Source organism: Mytilus trossulus, chromosome 4 (genome assembly GCF_036588685.1).
Source record: "Mytilus trossulus isolate FHL-02 chromosome 4, PNRI_Mtr1.1.1.hap1, whole genome shotgun sequence".
Lineage (NCBI taxonomy): Eukaryota > Metazoa > Mollusca > Bivalvia > Mytilida > Mytilidae > Mytilus > Mytilus trossulus.
The window spans coordinates 25,971,326-25,989,802 of NC_086376.1; the positions used below are offsets into that span (position 1 = coordinate 25,971,326).

At 31.0% G+C, this 18,477-nt stretch overlaps 2 protein-coding genes across 5 annotated transcripts in view; one reads left to right on the plus strand and one right to left on the minus strand.

Moving 5' to 3' along the window:
- Positions 1 to 2,321: 2,321 nt before the first annotated feature.
- LOC134713831 (ankyrin repeat family A protein 2-like) lies at positions 2,322 to 8,460 on the plus strand. Of its 2 annotated transcripts, none has more exons than XM_063575107.1 (8): positions 2,322 to 2,403; positions 3,512 to 3,711; positions 3,959 to 4,017; positions 4,386 to 4,449; positions 4,717 to 4,782; positions 5,655 to 5,881; positions 6,562 to 6,709; positions 8,232 to 8,460. In XM_063575107.1, the coding sequence occupies exons 2-8, from the start codon at positions 3,534 to 3,536 to the stop codon at positions 8,276 to 8,278; spliced, it is 789 nt and encodes a 262-aa protein (XP_063431177.1). In that variant the 5' UTR covers positions 2,322 to 2,403; positions 3,512 to 3,533; the 3' UTR covers positions 8,279 to 8,460. The 2 variants fall into 2 exon arrangements, with proteins under 2 accessions (XP_063431177.1, XP_063431178.1); XM_063575108.1 differs by having other exon boundaries at positions 2,374 to 2,404; positions 3,523 to 3,711.
- Positions 8,461 to 11,435: 2,975 nt separating this feature from the next.
- The window catches only part of LOC134714957 (katanin p60 ATPase-containing subunit A-like 2), a 40,273-nt gene continuing 33,231 nt past the window's right edge, over positions 11,436 to 18,477 (minus strand). For all 3 annotated transcript variants that reach the window (XM_063576699.1, XM_063576698.1, XM_063576700.1), the window contains 4 exons: positions 18,088 to 18,195; positions 17,406 to 17,574; positions 17,066 to 17,168; positions 11,436 to 14,860 (listed from right to left, as the gene is read on the minus strand). In XM_063576699.1, the coding sequence (XP_063432769.1) occupies positions 14,730 to 14,860; positions 17,066 to 17,168; positions 17,406 to 17,574; positions 18,088 to 18,195 (511 nt within the window). In that variant the 3' untranslated portion in view covers positions 11,436 to 14,729. The remainder of the gene's footprint in view (positions 14,861 to 17,065; positions 17,169 to 17,405; positions 17,575 to 18,087; positions 18,196 to 18,477) is intronic.

Here is an 18,477-nt window from a genome sequence, read left to right on the forward strand (position 1 = left end):
CGCATGAAAATTCTAGTGATTGAACAGAACATTCACTGGAGTGATGCACAGCGACAGGTTCGGGAAAGCTTTTGGATAAAGGAACTTAATGTACATCACCCAAACGGCATCAATAAGAAATACTAACAGTTTTGTTTTCACTTATTTTTATTGTTAATATACACAGACACGTATATTGATTTAAAGTGTTTTGTTTAAATTATGATATTCAGGATTAAAATCAATCGACCAAAACTTACCTGTATTATCACCTGATCTATTTTCACACCTTATACATTATGTATCAGTATTGTTAAAACTTGTGACACAAGAAGAAGGCCATTTGTTGAGCCGAAATATTTGTCAACACGATTTTATAACAACATTTTCGTTTAATAACACCTTATATCAGTACCGTTGTGCAAATCTTTAGACTGATATATATATATATATATATATATATATGTCATCAAAAACATTCAATGACCAATAAAATGTTTTAAATTCTTAAGGATAAAAGTGCGATTAACTTCGAAATAAAGAAAGTTGAAAACAAACTGATAACCATATAAACAAGACACGAAAACCAACCAATAGACAAACAACAGTATACAAAACAAAACACAGAAAAACTAAAGACTAGCTGAGCTACGCTACCCCCACCAAAAACTAGGGATAATCTTGTTATTCAGAATACTAGTATATATTCCCTCGGGTTTTAGTTTGTTACCCCGATTTGGATTTTTGTCCATGGATTTTTGAGTTTTGAACAGCGGTATACTACTGTTGCCTTTATTTATATATACTAAAATAGTACATTTACTGTAAGATACTAGTAGACAAAAATATCTCACGTTTTGAACAATAGTCAGTCCAAATTATTTTTGAATTGTGTTAACAATGTTCAGACTGCTTATGATACCAACAACTGACACACTATAGACACAGGTTTGTCGTATGATGTCTAGTCAAGTCTGCACTGATGATCAGTCTTATGTAGACAAAACGAGCGTCTGGCGTATTAAATTATAATCCTGGTACCTTTGATAACTACTATGACTGTCAGGTGCTAGAAAATAGGAATTGGATAGCACAACCTCGTGACCGTTTATTCAAATGTCCCTTTGTTTTTTTTTTAATCTACAAAGCCATCTCTTCCTATACTAAACTATATCAAAAGAGGGTTGAAAGATACCAGAGTGACAGTCAAACACATAGATCGAAAATAAAGTGACAACGCCATGGCTTTTAAAGAAAGAGATAAATAGACAAATAATAGTACAAAAACACAACATAGAAAACTAAAGACTCAGCAACACCAACACCATCAAAAACTTAAGTTAGGGGGATCGCCGTGGCTCCTAAATGGTATGAAGATCCTGATCAACATGTGTCACCCGTCGTGCTGCTCATGTTATTACAAATCCGTTGAATAGTCTTATTCAATAGGTCACATTCATGAAATAGTTAGGACATAAGGAACATATCCGATATCACTAGCTGTGAAACTGATATTCCATAACTATCGACCTATTCTCGTGATTTTTCATGACGACTCGGAAGGGATGATTTCAATTTCACCATTTGGAACTCTTGGTTTATTAGCTTCCTTGTGAGAACCTCTGTCAAACCAACAATATTTGATTTATTTCGACTTCAGTTTCTTTCGGTTTTCTTTTTGTTCATTTTGTATTGCTCTGTTTGTTTGTATTGGGTTTTTTTCAAATTTTATGTTTTCATTTTTAAGTTATTTGTTTGTTTTCAAAAAAGTTTGGGTTTTTTTTTACGTTTTATTTTAATTTGCACTTTTCGGGAGTACAGTAATGGGCACTTGTCTCTGAAAAAAAAATACATATACCTATCCTATATATACCTGAATATAACAAAGATATGTAGTGACGTTCACCAAACTCTATATTACTTCAGTTTTCAACAGGTTGTGTGTAACAGTAGTAAATTCTTCAAGGAATGTTTTACTTCTGAGCTTCTAGGTAGAGGACATGAATCATTTAGATGCAATTTGTTTATTTAACTGTACTGTACTCGACGCACAAACTAGACATCAATGCTTTTTTCGATGTAGATGTTTTTAGGTGGTTGTTTTTATTTTGTTTTTGTTTCACTCATTTTTGTTAAGATTATAAATAAGATTAATGAAAGACAATTGAGATTTATGAAAGACAATTGAGATTTATGAAAGATAATTAAGATAATTGAGATTTATGAAAGATAATTGAGATTTATGAAAGACTATTGGAGAGTTTTAACGATTAATTATGATTCGGAGATTCATACTTTCCCAAACCCGACATAGTTTATTTAATTAATAATTTAACTTCCGGTTTCAGTTTCACTTTGGAAATTTTATTGTTGACAGGGCATAACAGGTGATTGGAGTGATTTTTGCTGTGTTCTCTCACAAAAGGTAAACACTAAAATAGTTAATTTTTATATCTAAGAAATGTTTAGCATGGAGTCAGCTGTTATCTACATATATTTAAAAATAGATAAGAAGAGATTGGTTGGCAGCCAAATCAGACATGTCAGAAAATCGTTACGAATCGAATACACCTTATCGCTATTTGTCCGCCATTACTGGACATCACACAGGGTCCCGTAAAATTTTGACGTCATAATTCAAAATGTCTGACGCCACAATGGAAAAGTGATTGTTGTATGACGCCAATAGTTCAAGCGGAACAGATTCTCGGGTCAAGCGGAAATAGCGATAAGGTGTATTCCGAAAATGACGACGGTTTAGAACTTTACAAACTTTTAGACCCCGTTTACACTGGCAACAAAATTAAATCAATCTTTATTTGAATCCACCTTGAAAAGACCAGTTCACGTTTACATTGCACAAGCAAGATTGATCTTATTTAATCCAGTGCGTTAACATTTATACAACTCAAAAAGAAATTCTGATCTTTATTTTCCTATCTAAAGATAACAAACACCTGAAAAAAGTTCGATCGTGATAGATTCAAGCATTTACACCAAAAAATGGTAATATGGAAAAGTTAAAAGTAAATATTTTTTACCATCAGTCAATGACTGTGGGGTAAGCTAGGCCAAATGATTCCATGCAAATATAGATGCACAAATGCTAATATTTAAACTGCAGATCCAATATCACTAACTTACCATTATATAATGACTAATAATGTTTTTTCTTAAAGAGACATGATAAAAAAAACCACAAATGTTTCAAACATAATTCATGTTTCAAAGTTCATATTCAGGAGACCATTTTTCAGAGCAAAAGACCAAATAATTTTCATTGAACTGATTTGTGGCAATTCTACTTATACAACAGTCCAAATAATTATGACGTCTTGGAAGGCTATTTAAATCTTTTCTTTAACGCTTTTTGTCAATGTAAGGTGTTAAAGAAAAATGAATAAAATAGCCTTTCAAGACATCATAATTATTTGGACTACTTTAAACAACTGCCTTTCAAATAGGGGAAAGTAGGATCAAAGGAGGATTTCAAAGGGATATTATCATGATTATTATAAATATGATTTTTTTTGTATTTTTAAGACAATCTTTAGATGGACAGTGAAGACAAACTCCAGTTACAGAAGAAAGATCAGAAGAAGTCACCAGAAAGAATAAAGAGACCTCCTATTCTCTCTCCATTGAAACGTCCACCATCATTGAGATTAGTATCACCATTTGACAGTGATCAAGAACTGAATGACCTTGAAGTAGCTTCAGTTTTAGCTGATGGTAATATATATATTTAATCTTATTGTATCACTATCAGTACTTGAAGATCATGAAAAAATTGAAAACTTTGAAATAGCTCAGTAAACACAGATAATAAAGTATTGATGGCATTTTAATTGCTTTAGTAAAAGAAAATTTCACTCAGTGACTCTGTCAATATTGATTATTGATACACACTTGTTAAGTGTTCCAATATTTACATGTTCATGTTGCTCTTAGCATAACTGTTAATTTCATTATGTTTTAGAGTACTCAGAAGATGATTCATGTATATCACCAACAAAGAAAGCAGCAGATGGATCCAGGGTATGATATTAATAAAAGTTCTTCTTATACTTCTATAAAATGTTGTCATCATTCAGAATCCATCCTGCATACTACATTTTATAAATTCATTGAAATCTGCATATAGCTAATGGAAACTAACGTTAGTGTATATATTTGATTGACACTAACATGTACAGATCAGTTTTATTACACCAAATATTTTTGTGTCCAAACTGTGAATGGACTGTGAATGACTAACAATGTTATTCAAGTAAATGATGGAGTAATAATCAGTAAGTAAGGTAAGGGAATTGTGGGTAAACACTAATGAGACATCAATCCTACAACATAACTGAGTGTTTTCTTTCATTTTTAAAGTTTTTGAATATTTGTTTTCTACTCCACAGCCAACTACAGTAATGACAAATTTACAGAGAGGAAATGTACAGACAACAACTCCATTACCTAGATGTAAGTCAACTACTACTTCAGTGACCAAAAGATGACCACCTCAATTTCTCAACAAATGTTAAAATTGCTCGAGTCAAAGTCATTTTAAACTGATTTTGAAAAAAAATATTTCTAGCATCTCTGTAAGATCAAAGATTTATCTTCTGATTGTACTTGCTAGTCTTTGTGATATAGTACAAATCTATCATATAAGATCATATAAAATGCATTGCAGCATATTTCAAATCAGTGAATTAAATACATCTATGTTTCTTTTATAATTTTTAGATTTAAACTTCCACCAGATGGCAGCACAGGGTGAAATAAAATTGTTACAGCAAGAAATAAGTGAAGGTTAGTTTTGTTTATTACATGCTGCAACAAACAAACTACTTGTGAAACTTTTTTACTTCTTGTGGTAGCCCTCTTCTTATTGTCTTTATTTACCAAAAAACATAGTAATAAAGTTATATTTCATGCCATGTCAATTTCATGTCATGAAAAATTTCTTCAGAACTAGGGGATTATTTGAAAATGCAGTATGAAAACAATTTTAGATCAAGGTCAGAAAAGTATCAGCTCTTTATTATTTGATATGAAACTCTTGCAAGGCTTATAAACCTTTCAATTCCTTAGTTTCTAAGCCTCCTTTACATCCATTTATCAATTCAAACACTTATGAGGGAACCCTGATAATTAATATATCACATCAATTGTAAAGTAATTGACAAATGACAATGGCAATTTTAGGTGAGATCAAATATTATATCATGGGAATGGACATATCTTATAACATTGAAATATAGCATACATGCCAAAACACATAATTAATAGCGCCTGGCTACGTTTCATAGCATGACTGGTTTCGATCCATAAGGATCCTTCATTAGAGATTCTGCCTCTGATAAAAGGCCCTTATTGATCGAATCTGGTCAGGCTATAAAACATCAACAGGCTCTGTTAATTATGTGTTTTAGCATGCAAAATATTTTATGCTTTCACATTTCCCCCTGCTGATCCATAATTTTGAAATAAGAATTATGGCTTCTACTAACAAATGCTCCATTTGGAGCTTAATATAGCTTAAATGTGTTTAGAGACCTTTTATGTCAAAACACATTACTATATTACCCATCTTATAACATTGTTTTAAACTTGGTAATTTGGTGTGACAATTTCTCAATGCAAAAGCAGGATTATTTGACTTATTTATATGAACATTTTAGGTGCAGATGTAAACAGATGTGATGATGTAGGTGGGTTGACAGCGTTATTGTGGGCTGCAGCCTATGGTCAACTGACCACTATAGAATTCCTATTAGAGAATGATGGTGACCTGAATGCTATAGGAAGTAATGGTGAGAACTGTCTCCTGTTAGCCAGTGCTGGAGGATATAAAGATATAGTGAGGATGTGTCTGAAGAAAGGACAACAGGTTAATTATGTTGATGAGGTAATCTGATTTTTTTCTAAATCTTATTGGTACTTTCACTTTGAATTAAATTAATATTTTAATTGATAATTATATTCTTCTTATTTTTTAAGTGGTCAAGTTGTTTCCAGGCTGAGTTGACCTTCTCCAAGTACAATCAGAATTCTTAAAAATAGCGGCATTCTTTATTTGCTTCTAGTGTCTTAATTTATCAATTTAGTTTTTGTATCATTTTTTAATTTCTATATCTTAACCATGAAATGGTTTAAGTTGTTTGTTACTATATAACAATGGTTTCAGTTTAAAAACCACTTACCAAAGCTTTGCAGAAATAAAAACCAAAACTGGATGATTATATCACTGACTCTGAGGCATAAACTAGGATGAAAATTTTTGTCCTGCATTTTTTTTAGCTGTTATCTCTGTCCTGCATTTTTATTTTTCACTCTGTTCGGTCCTGCCTTTTTTTTTTAGTTTATCCTGACTTTTTTTTACCTAAATTGTCGTCCTGCCTTTTTTTTTGCATGTGTCTCATCCTGCCTTTTTTTTTTTACTCAAAACTCCTGTCTTACTCAAAACTCCTGTCCTGCCTATTTTTTCAAATTTCATCCTAGCCCCCCATAAAAATCAAATGGTAGCTCCCTAATCATTCTCTAAATTATTATGACCACAAAACCTGAATTGTGATGTGTTTTTTTCAGACAGGAAGCACAGCTCTGATATATGCAGCCTACAGGAATCACCCTGGTGTTGTTCAAGTTCTATTAGAACATGGTGCTGATATGACCATAAAAAATGAGGATGAAATGACAGCAATGGATTTGACAGTAGGGCAGGGTAATACAGCAGGTATTGAGCTTGATGTTTACCAAGTTTGCAACTTTAAAGTCAGAGGTTGCTCCCATGTCTGACAGCCTTTTTTGGGGGCTGGCTGAGGGATGTCAGAGTTTAGTCCATATAGAAAACATGCAAATTTACCATTCAGACTTGGGTGGGAAATTTCTGCCAGTTAAAAACCAAGAGTTGAAAGGAATAACATTTTATTTTATGCTACAGGGTTGAAAAGGTTACATATTCATGGAGTAAAATAAGGCATCAAATGATGTTTGAATTATCTACTTGGAAATGAATATTTTACGGTTTCTAAAAAAGGCAGTCAGATCATCTGACTCAGATGACAGAGCAATCTCTGACTAGTTACTTTTTAGGGAACATCCATTTGACTTTTAGGGCAAAGCAGATTTTGAAAATGAATAACTTTGTCAGGTAAGAACTGAATATATATATTTCTCTAATTCTTTGGAAATTTAACCCTTTCTGAACCCATTGTATAAATAAATTTAATCAAAGTGTGGTTGCTGGTGATCTCAAAAGATCATTGGATGATTTTAAGGGTCATGACCTTTTTAGCTAACTGAATGAATCAAAATATGATAACAGGTGTTAATGAAATTGACAACTTCGTGCAATGTGAAAGGCACTCGAAGGGGATTTTCGGTTAACAAAAAAGAAAATGTCTTTTTAATCATTAGAGAAACAGATTCTTACATAGTTACTCGTGAATTATCGGATTTATCCAATCTCGATAGTTAAATTATAAATTTTAAAGTCCTCGCCGAGGCGGCTCAGACTTTAAAATTGATAATTTAACTATCTCGATTGGATAAATCCGATAATCCACTGGTATCAATGTAAGAATCTATATTTATCGGTCGTCCCACTGTCTATATCACTCTGTTCAGCTCTTAATATTATTCCGTATTATGTCTTTGTGACGTCTAATTCTAATACGTTGACCCGGCCTTAATAACTTTGACCAGGACATATCAGCGACGTCATAATGTTTGAACCGACGTTAATAACTATCAAGTCATCTTTTGTGTGCTGGTGAAACAAAGAAAACACTTCTGAAACATGCAAATATAGCCCGATAAATCGATTATCAGATTATCTGCATACTGATATTGTAAAATATCAGCTGCTTGACATTATATGAAGGCTTTTTGATCTCGTTTGCTACGCTCACTCATCAAAAAGCTTCATATTATGTCTCGCAGCTGATATTTTACGATATCAAAATGCAGATAACCTGATAATGGGTACATAACAAAACAGGATGAAATAAAGTATAATCTGTAACGCACAATTCAGAAAATAAATGTGTACAAAACTTCTGCCGAAAGTGGAAATAAATATTTGTGCTGCAAATCTGCAGAAAATAAGCATGGTAGCAGCAGATGATAATGATTAATGTGAAGGAAAAAATTCTTCAGACCCCATTTTAACCTTATAATTATATGTTCACCTTTAATGGTGATTCCGCTATGCATCTTTGTAATACATGAAATAGTTATTCTTTTTGTAATTTCAGTGAGACAGACAATAGACAAACATATGTTGTCTTTATTTGGAGAATGACAGACATTATATAATAGATAGGTTCTAACACAGTCCGAACCCACAAACTAGGAAAAATTTCTTGGTTTAGATGGAGGATGATATGAGGAGGATGACAGTCAGCCATTACACACTTACACAGTAACTGGTCCTGATAATATTGACATGGTTCCAGGGTCAAAGGGAAATAAATGAGAGAGTTCAAATTGAATTGCATTAGTTCTTTTATTTCATTAAAAAACAGATGTTGTGAATTCTCAATGAAACAGGCACCCACCAAAGATCATTAAAGTGAACATTTTAAAGTCAAAATGCAAATATAGAATAAAATCCACTACAGGAATATAAAATAAACAATGAATTAGTCAATGGGACATAGATGGCCCTGCTTTAAAATATGCAAAAACAATGTACTTATTCAATCCTATTTTCTTTGAAACTCATTTATATGGCACAACTTTTTGGAATTTTGGGCCTCAATGCTCTTCAACTTTGTACATGTTTGGCTTTATAACTATTTTGATCTGAGCGTCAATGTTGAGTTTTATGTAGACAAAACACGTGTCTGACATATTAAATTATAAGTCTGGTACCTTTGATAACTATTGACATTTGTTTCTGTATGTTTTAATTAGAGATTATTTAGAGGTTTGAGAGCTCTCACAGAAAAACTAAGTTATGAGAACAGGAACCAATTTTATGATGTACAGATGTACAAGGTAAACCCTAATTTCCCCTTCACATAGCTGTTGAGACATACAAATTCCTTGGTAGAGGAGGTACCAGTATGATAGTTGACATATTGCATGAGAAATATTAGGAAATTTAATACAGATGTATAACATTCATGTGTTAAAGTAGGTCAAACATGGGATGTAGATCATGGTGAACTGAATGCTGTGAATAATATTATTTTATTTAAAAAGATGATTGTAGCAGTTACATTTCAATTTATTTGAAACTTGAAATCTACACAGATGTATTTGATAAAGTATTCTGTCCATTCTCCTGTCTTTCCATCATTTTTGTATTTGATTTTACTGTGGATTCATTATTTTTTGTTTTAATATCAAATTTTGTGTTTTTTGTGGGTACAGGTGAACCATGAATTCAAATGTTCCAGGAATTACACATTTTCTAAAGGCTTTGTATGCAGAGATTAGCAAAACCATGAAATCAAATACTCACAAGAATGCTAGTTTTCTTCAATCCACTAAATAAATGAATCGACAGTATCTTATAAACTCATATTACTAAAATAGTTATCTGTAGACATATGATGAATAAGACGAAGAGTGCTCACGCTGAAATGTCTCGCCTTCTTTACTTATCATTGATATCATGTTATTAGTCCTAAAAATAAAGCTTTATCACAACTGTCACATAAACTTAACATTAACCAAGAAAACTAAACATTGAACAGTGAACCATGAAAATGCTGTCAAGGTCAGTTGAACCATGTCAGGCAGACATGTACAGCTAACAATTCTTACATACAACAAATATAGTTGACCTATTGCTTAAAGTTTAAGAAAAACAGACCAAAACACAAAATCTTAACAGACCACTGAACCATGAAAATGAGGTCAAGGTCAGATGACACCTGTCAGCTAGCTAGACAAGTACACCTTACAATCATTCCATACACCAAATATAATAGACCTATTACATACAGTATAAGTAAAACAGACCAAAACACAAAAACTTCACTATAACCACTGAACCATGAAAATGAGGTCAAGGTCAGATGACACCTGTCAGTTGGACATGTACACCTTACAGTCCTTCCATACACCTCATATACAAGACTTATCACCTATAGTATCTGAGATATGGACTTTACCACCAAAACTTAACATTGTTCACTGATCCATGAAATATGGTGGAGGCCAAATGAAAACTGTCTGAAGGGCATGAGAACCTTGCAAGGTATGCACATACCAAATATAGTTATCCTATTACTTATAATTAGAGAGAATTTTACATTACAAAAAATCTTATCTTTTTTTCAAGTAGTCATTGAACCATTTGAAGTTAGCTAACGCTGCCGCCTATCCCTATGTCGAGCTTTCTGCGACAAAAGTTGCAGGCTCGACAAATGACTCAAATGTTTATCCAGTGGTTAAATTGTGTTGTTTACAAACTGGTTAAGGATTGCCCAGCTATCCACTGAACAAAATGCTATCCAGGGGACAACTCCCATAACCAGATAACTCTTAATAATATTATTCATGTTTAACCAAACTTATTATCCATGTTTTCTGTTGTCTAAAATTTGAACTGCTATTACCTTGGCTACCATCAGAAACTTTGACTTAAGTAAATTTATTTAATTCCATATCTGCATCATCAAGCTTATTTTAGCCAATTAATTTATTTGGAGATATTGTCTTGCGGATTGTTTCTGCTGTGTAGTTTTATTTTTATTCACTTTTTCTGAATGGATATTATTTAAATCTTTTCTGTCAACCTATAAGTTTTTTTTAGTCCTCTACTGACAAATTCAATGGGTACTTACAAGTTTGCACTCCATCCGTCTGTCTGTTGTTATGCTTCAAGGTATATGATTTAGTGATACGTTTCATGCGTTTTTATCCTAGGCATAGATTACCTTAGCCGTATTTGGCACAACTTTTTGGAATTTTGGATCCTCAATGCTCTTCAACTTTGTACTTGTTTGGCTTTTAAATATTTTGAAATCAGCGTCACTGATGAGTCTAATGTAGACAAAATGCGTGTCTGGCGTACTAAATTATAATCCTGGTACCTTTGATAACTATTCATCATGAAAAGTTACAGATTAAGTTTGAATTCTGTTCTGGTCTAATGATTTTGTGCAGAATGATGGAATTCTTTTCACACATTTTATTACATGTACTTGTAATTACTAAGTTTTTTTGTTTTTTTTATCAAATGTTCATTTGTTCCTTCAATATCATGCATCTAATAATAAAATATCATTTTTCCTTGTATAGAATATTGATTGATGCTTTCTTGATTTAATTGATCAAATGCAGGACTTGACCATAGTCATGTTTCCTTAAACTGTAGTGCAAGGTGACTCAGTTAATCTGCTGACCACCTGCTCTGAGAGAGGAAACCCATGTTAAACATACTATAGGTTGTTTTCTTGTTTATTGAACTCATTCTAAGGCAATCAATAAATAAATTCATAAACAAAGTTTTCAAATTTTATATAGTAAAAATAAATATATAAATTTGTGTATAACAATTCACCCCATTAACCCTAACCAGTGTTCTTTTAGTTGTATGCAAAATTGTTGGTCAAGTTTTACAAATTAATATTGACCATGGGGACTTTGTATCAAACATATTTGGTAAAACAAATCTGCATGTGAAATGAACTTTTTAAGCTGTTTTCAAAATATGAGATTGTGGTCAACTGTTCACATGTAAGTGTGTTTGTCTGTGTTATTATTTATAATGGTTGAATATTAGATTTCACAGTCATTAAGTCATGAAATCTAGATTGGAAACAAGTGACATATGTCTTCAAAATATATATTGTTAACCTCTTTAAAAAAAATGACTCCAAAAATTCTACTATGCATGTGTTATATCTAACATTTGCTGTTGCATGTGCATATCTATTCCATTATTTAATTATTAAAACAGATTAAAAGCAGTGGTTGCTTGAACAAGTCTTTTTTTTTTACCAGGAGTGTATTTTTATTAAATGAAGAATGACAAGAAAAAACTTGTTTACAATTACTCACAAAAGGTAATTGGTAAATTTACAAGGGAGTACTTTCCTAGGAACAACATTTAGCTATGGATGCAATAAATTTATCTTTACTTTAAAAAAAACCCATCTAAATCAGTGGCGACTAGATTTCTTTCTTTCTCCTGCTTAAAATTTGCAATTTTATAATAAGAGTTTTGCCAACTGACTTGTAAAAAGATAACATGTAAACTGAAACTGACCACTCATTTTGACAAACAGGAAAGAAAGTTCAAACCTGAAGACATCCTATCTCACTGTATAAAACAATTACATTTATTTCAGTGCACACAACAACAACTTTAAGTGTTCTTTATTTTATACAGATAAAATTGCTCTGACTAGATTTAATATTTTTGTATCAATATCATTTTTCTATTAACAAGGACCAGTGGGTACATATAAGAAATCTTTAAATTAGCCATTTTTATTAGCAAGAACAAATACTGGTGTCCAATTGGTTCAAAGGTATCTTTTAATTTGATTAAAAACAATTAAAAGGAATTGTTCTTTCCCCTTAAATAAACACATGAATATATTCCTTAATATAAATCAACCTTAAAACATTAGAAAAATCTAGTAACACAATAATATCATAGTTGCAGCACTTAGAAATACTGAAGCAGGACTATTCTATTACACACTGTTCACTACACAACACTTTAATACTGATTGATTTATTTACATATAATTATAAATAACTACATTGCACTCATTTGATGCTACAAGCACATTAACTTTTACTTCTATAATTGGTGATTTGATGGGGTGAACATATCTTAAATATTTTTTAACAGATAAAAAAATAGTTCTGTTACAGATGAATTTCTATTCATATAATGAACAATATTAAATGTAACTTCTTATTAATTTGTTTTACCTATATTTTGCAACGACATTTAAAGCATTTGACAACTGTTTAAAATCCTGAATGTCATGCCAAAACTGGAATATTTTATCAATGTTAGAATGGACATGTACAGTAGAGATCAGTTGACGATTCCTACCCAAAAAACCAGCTGTAAAAATAAGGGAGATAATCCTTTGACAAGTACTTTCCTTAAATAACTGTAAACGATACAAGTGCATAGCCTCTTAGTGTCTTGTACAAAATATATGAAACAACCATAAATACTATAAAAACAATAATTAAAATTAATAAATTATCAACAAAAATATCACAGACAGTAATATGTATTTGGACGGAATGCTACAAAACAGTTTCAATCAAAAAAAAAAAATGGTAGTATTTGTATTATAAAGTTCATGTTTTGAACGGAGTAGGTGCCTTGGACGAAATGCTACAAAACATTTTCAGTTTACAAATGGTAGTATTTGTAAGTTCATGTTTTAATTAGAATATGTACCTTTAAAAAAAAATAATGGTGTTATTTGGAAAGAGTGTCAGAGAAGAAATATTTACGTATCAACAAAACACACCAGTATTTCAATGAAGTATTGAATGTAACCAACAGATTATACTTGAAAAAAAAATGAAGGTAATTCTAAACAGAATACACGATTCAGCTACATCTTCACAAGGCATTCTTTGTTGACTTCTAAAAATTGAAGTTTCTGTTATTTTCATATTGCTGTTTGATAAACACAAAATATATAACATTTCTTACTAGTGTTTTTAATAGAATGCTGAGAATAAATGTAGAATGCCAAAACAGCCCTAACCAGTGAAAGGTCAATTTAATGAAGACTATAACATGTATGATTTAAAAAATAAATTAAGTATGATTTGATGCAAAAGTTTTTCTTTATGAAAAATGGGAATTGTGAGTGATACAAATGCCAGGCTCTCGAAGAATGAATGAATTTCTTCATTTCTGTAAAAAGTACAATAATCATTACCATGTGTCTACTAACAAGAATAAAAATTGGGAATTTGAACAGCAGTATCACACTTGACCCTATCAAGGGAATTATAGCAGCACTTTATATTTGCATTGCGTTTCATATGAACCAATCAGCTTGTCAATAGATGTAGCTTATCAGCTTTCGTTTTATTTAAGGATTGTGTCTTAATAATCTTGACCAGTAATTTAATGTATTATGTTTTAAGTAGAATTTCATATGCAATACTTCTGTATTTTATATTCTAAATATAAAACTATGGAAAACAAGATTTCTTCTGTTTATCATTATTTTTCTCCTTCATGACATTAATAAAGACCTTACAAAGTTTTTAGGCAACGAAAAAATAAAATTGACTTTTATAATATAACACATTCAATTATAATAAAGCATCCTAGGAAAATGTGCTTAGTAATTTAACATTTGCAATAAGTTTGGTCCCTACAAAATAGTCATTTCATGAAACACACCTGTTATATAATATATATAAAAGTACAGATCTTTTTTAAAATTGACATGTATTCTCCTTGGGAGATGAATTCACCATAACATTTCTATGACAAAAACTTAACATATGGTTTACATAGAAAAAAACATTCTTAAATCCTCAATAAATATCTGAACTTAAATGTACAGGTGAAATCATACCAATGTGATATATGTAATAAATAGCATCCAGGCTTTCCATTCAGACACAGTCTGATTTATTTTCTGTCTCACACATTTGACACACAATCATCTGACATTCAATCGGTGAATACTGATGTTTGGTTCAACAGAGGTGCACTTTGACTGAATCTCTATCATTTACACATGCCATGGTGTTTTATCGCAGAATGTATTTCTCTTGAGAATGATACTCCATAACTATATTGATTCGTAGTCTTTTTGCCATTGTGTGTATTTCTCTTTATTTATACTAGCAGATGGTCTAGTTCGTTCAATAGCTTTTAAAACATCTGTAGTTGTTATAGTGTCTAAACGCAGATGTAACTCTCCTGTTAAAAGATAAAATTACATATAATCAGAATATTGCAGGAAAATATTATTCATCATATGGGCTGTTCCAGAATAAGTTGGATATTGAGGTTTGAAGGCACTTCTATTAATATGTGATGGCCTAAGCAGTCATAGGAAATAATCAATTAACATGTTATTGAGGGTAAGATAACGAGTGCCTTCCAACTTCCAAACATTCATTTCTAAAACAGCCCTCAAGTGAAGTGCAGCATTTAAAATGCCTTTTTTTTTTAATGAAAATCCCAGTTTTTCAACCAAAAAAAGAACAATTTTTAATAATTTTCAAGTAAGTTTCATTCTTATACCATACACCATTGTTTATCTAATACTAGGTTTTTAAATAATTGAAATAATGTATATTATTTTTATCTTTATCATCATTATCTGTGCAATTTATTATTATTACATTAACAATCTCCAATACAAAAATGGTTCATTTGAGATTTTGACATTTTATAATGTCCAAAGATACTTTTAAGAAATATCATAATTTCCATTGAACAAATTTTATGAAAAAATTTCATTTCCATTTATTTTATGCAAGCATGATTTTTTTTTAATTTACCACATGTCAATAATTTTTAATGTAAAATTAACACTATCAACATAGAAAAGTTATTTTTAGTCCCAATACTTGTGATTTTCAACAAAAAATCATGTGAGAAAAGCAACAAATTATTCTTTTTTAAAAAAGAGAATTTTTTACCACTATGTATTGTTTATGCAATTTGTGAAGAAAAGCAGGAAATAAGCATATTAAATCACGTTAATTGTTTTATAGCAGAAACACTATGGTTATTTACAAATCTGGTAAAAATAAACTCTCAAATGTTCCTGTGTTTCTAGTAATTATATAAGATTCAAATTAACTTAATTCCACTTTAAGTAATAAATTAAATTTTTCAGTGAAAGTTTCTATACCCATTTGTAAAATACAGCAAAACACAAGAACAGATTTTAACTTAAATACCTAGACGATTATATTCAATTCCTGCAAATAAATGTAGCATCAATCTAAATGCACAAGTTTACACTATTATCAATGCATATATAATCAAGTGTATACACCTATCTAAATGTTCATGTATAAACCTACCCGGGTATGTACACATCTATATATATATGAAAATGTGTTTGCACTGATAAGAACATGGTCAGTTTTCAGTTTAATTAATTGGAGAGTTGTTTCAGTTTGGATGTTGAAAAAGGCATATCAAATGAGTTATTTCTCTGAATCCGTCTGGCATTTCTCACAGGCGAAATTAAGAAAATGAAATGGTTTTATCACATGAATTTGGTGTAAAAGGAAATAATACACTGGAAAACAGAATAATGTGTAACCTCAGTATAACTATACATTTTTTTTTTCCAAATTCATGCACTTTTTCGGTAAGCGCTTCTTCTAATTTATCATGTTTCATCACTTAAATTTGTACCTGTGATTTATTGATTTAGCTGAATTAATTTTTTATGTCATGATCATTTTTCAGTGCACTTTTTGCTATTTCCACTAATTGGGATAAAATGGGGTAGGGTAAAGTGATCAATAATCCGCTCAAACGCCCAACAGCTAGGTTAATGTCCTTATCCCAAGTCAGGTACCAGGTAAAAAGCTATATTTAGTCATGTCAATGGTTTTTATTTATCTTAACTATCTATTAGATAAAGACATATTGTATCAAAATATTTTTTTAACTCTGCTGCATTTTTGCTTCTGTCCAAAGACAGCCCCTGTTATATTAATCAAGAATATTATATCACTGAAATATAGCATACTTTATACATAGCCTTGTATGATTTTATATTTTACTTCATTTATATGTTTCAGAGTTTAAGAGTGACATCCATTTTCACTCAACTAGTACACAATTGTATTTAGGGGCCAGGTGAGAACAACCTCCATATGCAGGAACTCTAGCTGTGTTGAAGACCCATATGTGGCCTTCGGTTGTTGTCTGCTCTTTGGTCGGGTTGTTGTCTCTTTGACATATTCCCGATTTCCATTCTCAATTTTATTTTCTACTATTGCAGACAGTATGTTTACCCACAGTTATTTAATTTTTGGTTGGTGTTGATATTTCTTTGACTTATACATCTACTTTATTTATGTTTTTTTATGTTTTTTATGCATGGTATTAAGTTTTGACAAAATAATATATCTGCACTGAAAACAATAAAATTACCTGGTTCATTTTTCTCTAGTGCATCAAATATTTTTCTGACGGGTCTCATGGCAGCTTCTTTACATACTAACTTTAAATCTGAACCAGAGTAATACTCAGTTCTCTGTAAAGATCAAATAGTAATGTATGCAGATAATATATTTATAATGCTTACATGTTAATATATGTGCAGATAATATATATATAATGCTTACATGTGACTGCTTTTGAAACTGCTATGAATTTTAAAAATATTTTGAATTGAACAGTTGAACCTCAGTTAGTTAATGAATTTTGACCTCTTTATGTAGATTTTTATTCGACTGGACAATGAATACAAACATAGAGTGTAAATGCATACCGCTGCCAATACATCATAGTCTACATTAGATAACAGTTCTAATCCTCCTTCCTTAGGCATAACTACTGATGGAAGGTGAAATTTAAACATAGCTTTTCTGGCTTCTAGTGTCGGTAAATCTACTATTATTCTCTTTTCCAATCTTCTAAGCATGGCTTGATCTAACTCCCTGAAATAAAGATTTTATTAGATCATAAGATTTTCCACCTATTCCATATTTTAGAAAAGGGAATACCATTTATGTTTAATGTTCAATGTTGTATGTTGTTGAATGATTGATTGTTTAATGTGGTCTCTTCTCTAAAAAATCTGACATTCAACTTTAATCTTAAGTTATACTGAAAAGTTTTCCTGTGAGATTTCTGGAAAAAACTTGTTCTTGGTATTGTTTTTTTTTAAATTTTTGTTCTGTTTTAGTATTGTCCTATTGAAATTAATCAAGAGTTCCATGTGACACAGCTTCTATCAGTAGTCTTCTAGGTTTTATTTTGGGAGTAATACTGCACCATTTTTTCTGTTATATTTTCTCAGAACTGTTGAAACTACATGCCATACATACAAAGAGTCAATAATATGATCATGTCATAAAATGTAAACTAATTCTATTTTGAAGTATCTTAGAGATAAATTAGCATAGCTTATGCAGAAATCTGTAAGATCTACTTATACATTAGGTGGTTACCATGGTAAATTAGAAGCAGCCAATAAGAAAACAAGATCATCTGTTTTGGCCAAACCATCCATCTGTACTAATAATTCTGTTTTCATTCTCCTGCTGCCCTCATGTTCACTGAAATACATATAGATAGGCTATTACCAACTAGACTAAGAAACATATACAAAATATGTTGATTTCCTATAAAACTGTAAATTCAGAAATTATTGCCTTCATTTATTATTGTGATTTTATCATTTTACACTCATTTTGTCATAGGAGAAAAATCCTGTTTAATTCATTTAAAAAATTTCAAAAAGCAAGTTTGAATTATTGCGATATAACCCTGTCTCATTTTTTGCAATAATAAAAACACCTCAATAATTTATGAATTCACAGTATCAAATTTTTTTTCAT

Coding starts and splice junctions, on each gene's coding strand:
- LOC134713831 (XM_063575107.1), top strand. CDS start 3,534: ATGGACAGTGAAGACAAACTCCAGTTACAGAAGAAAGATCAGAAGAAG. Junction 4,018..4,385: donor AAGCAGCAGATGGATCCAGG/GTATGATATTAA, acceptor TCTACTCCACAG/CCAACTACAGTAATGACAAA. Junction 4,450..4,716: donor AACAACTCCATTACCTAGAT/GTAAGTCAACTA, acceptor TATAATTTTTAG/ATTTAAACTTCCACCAGATG.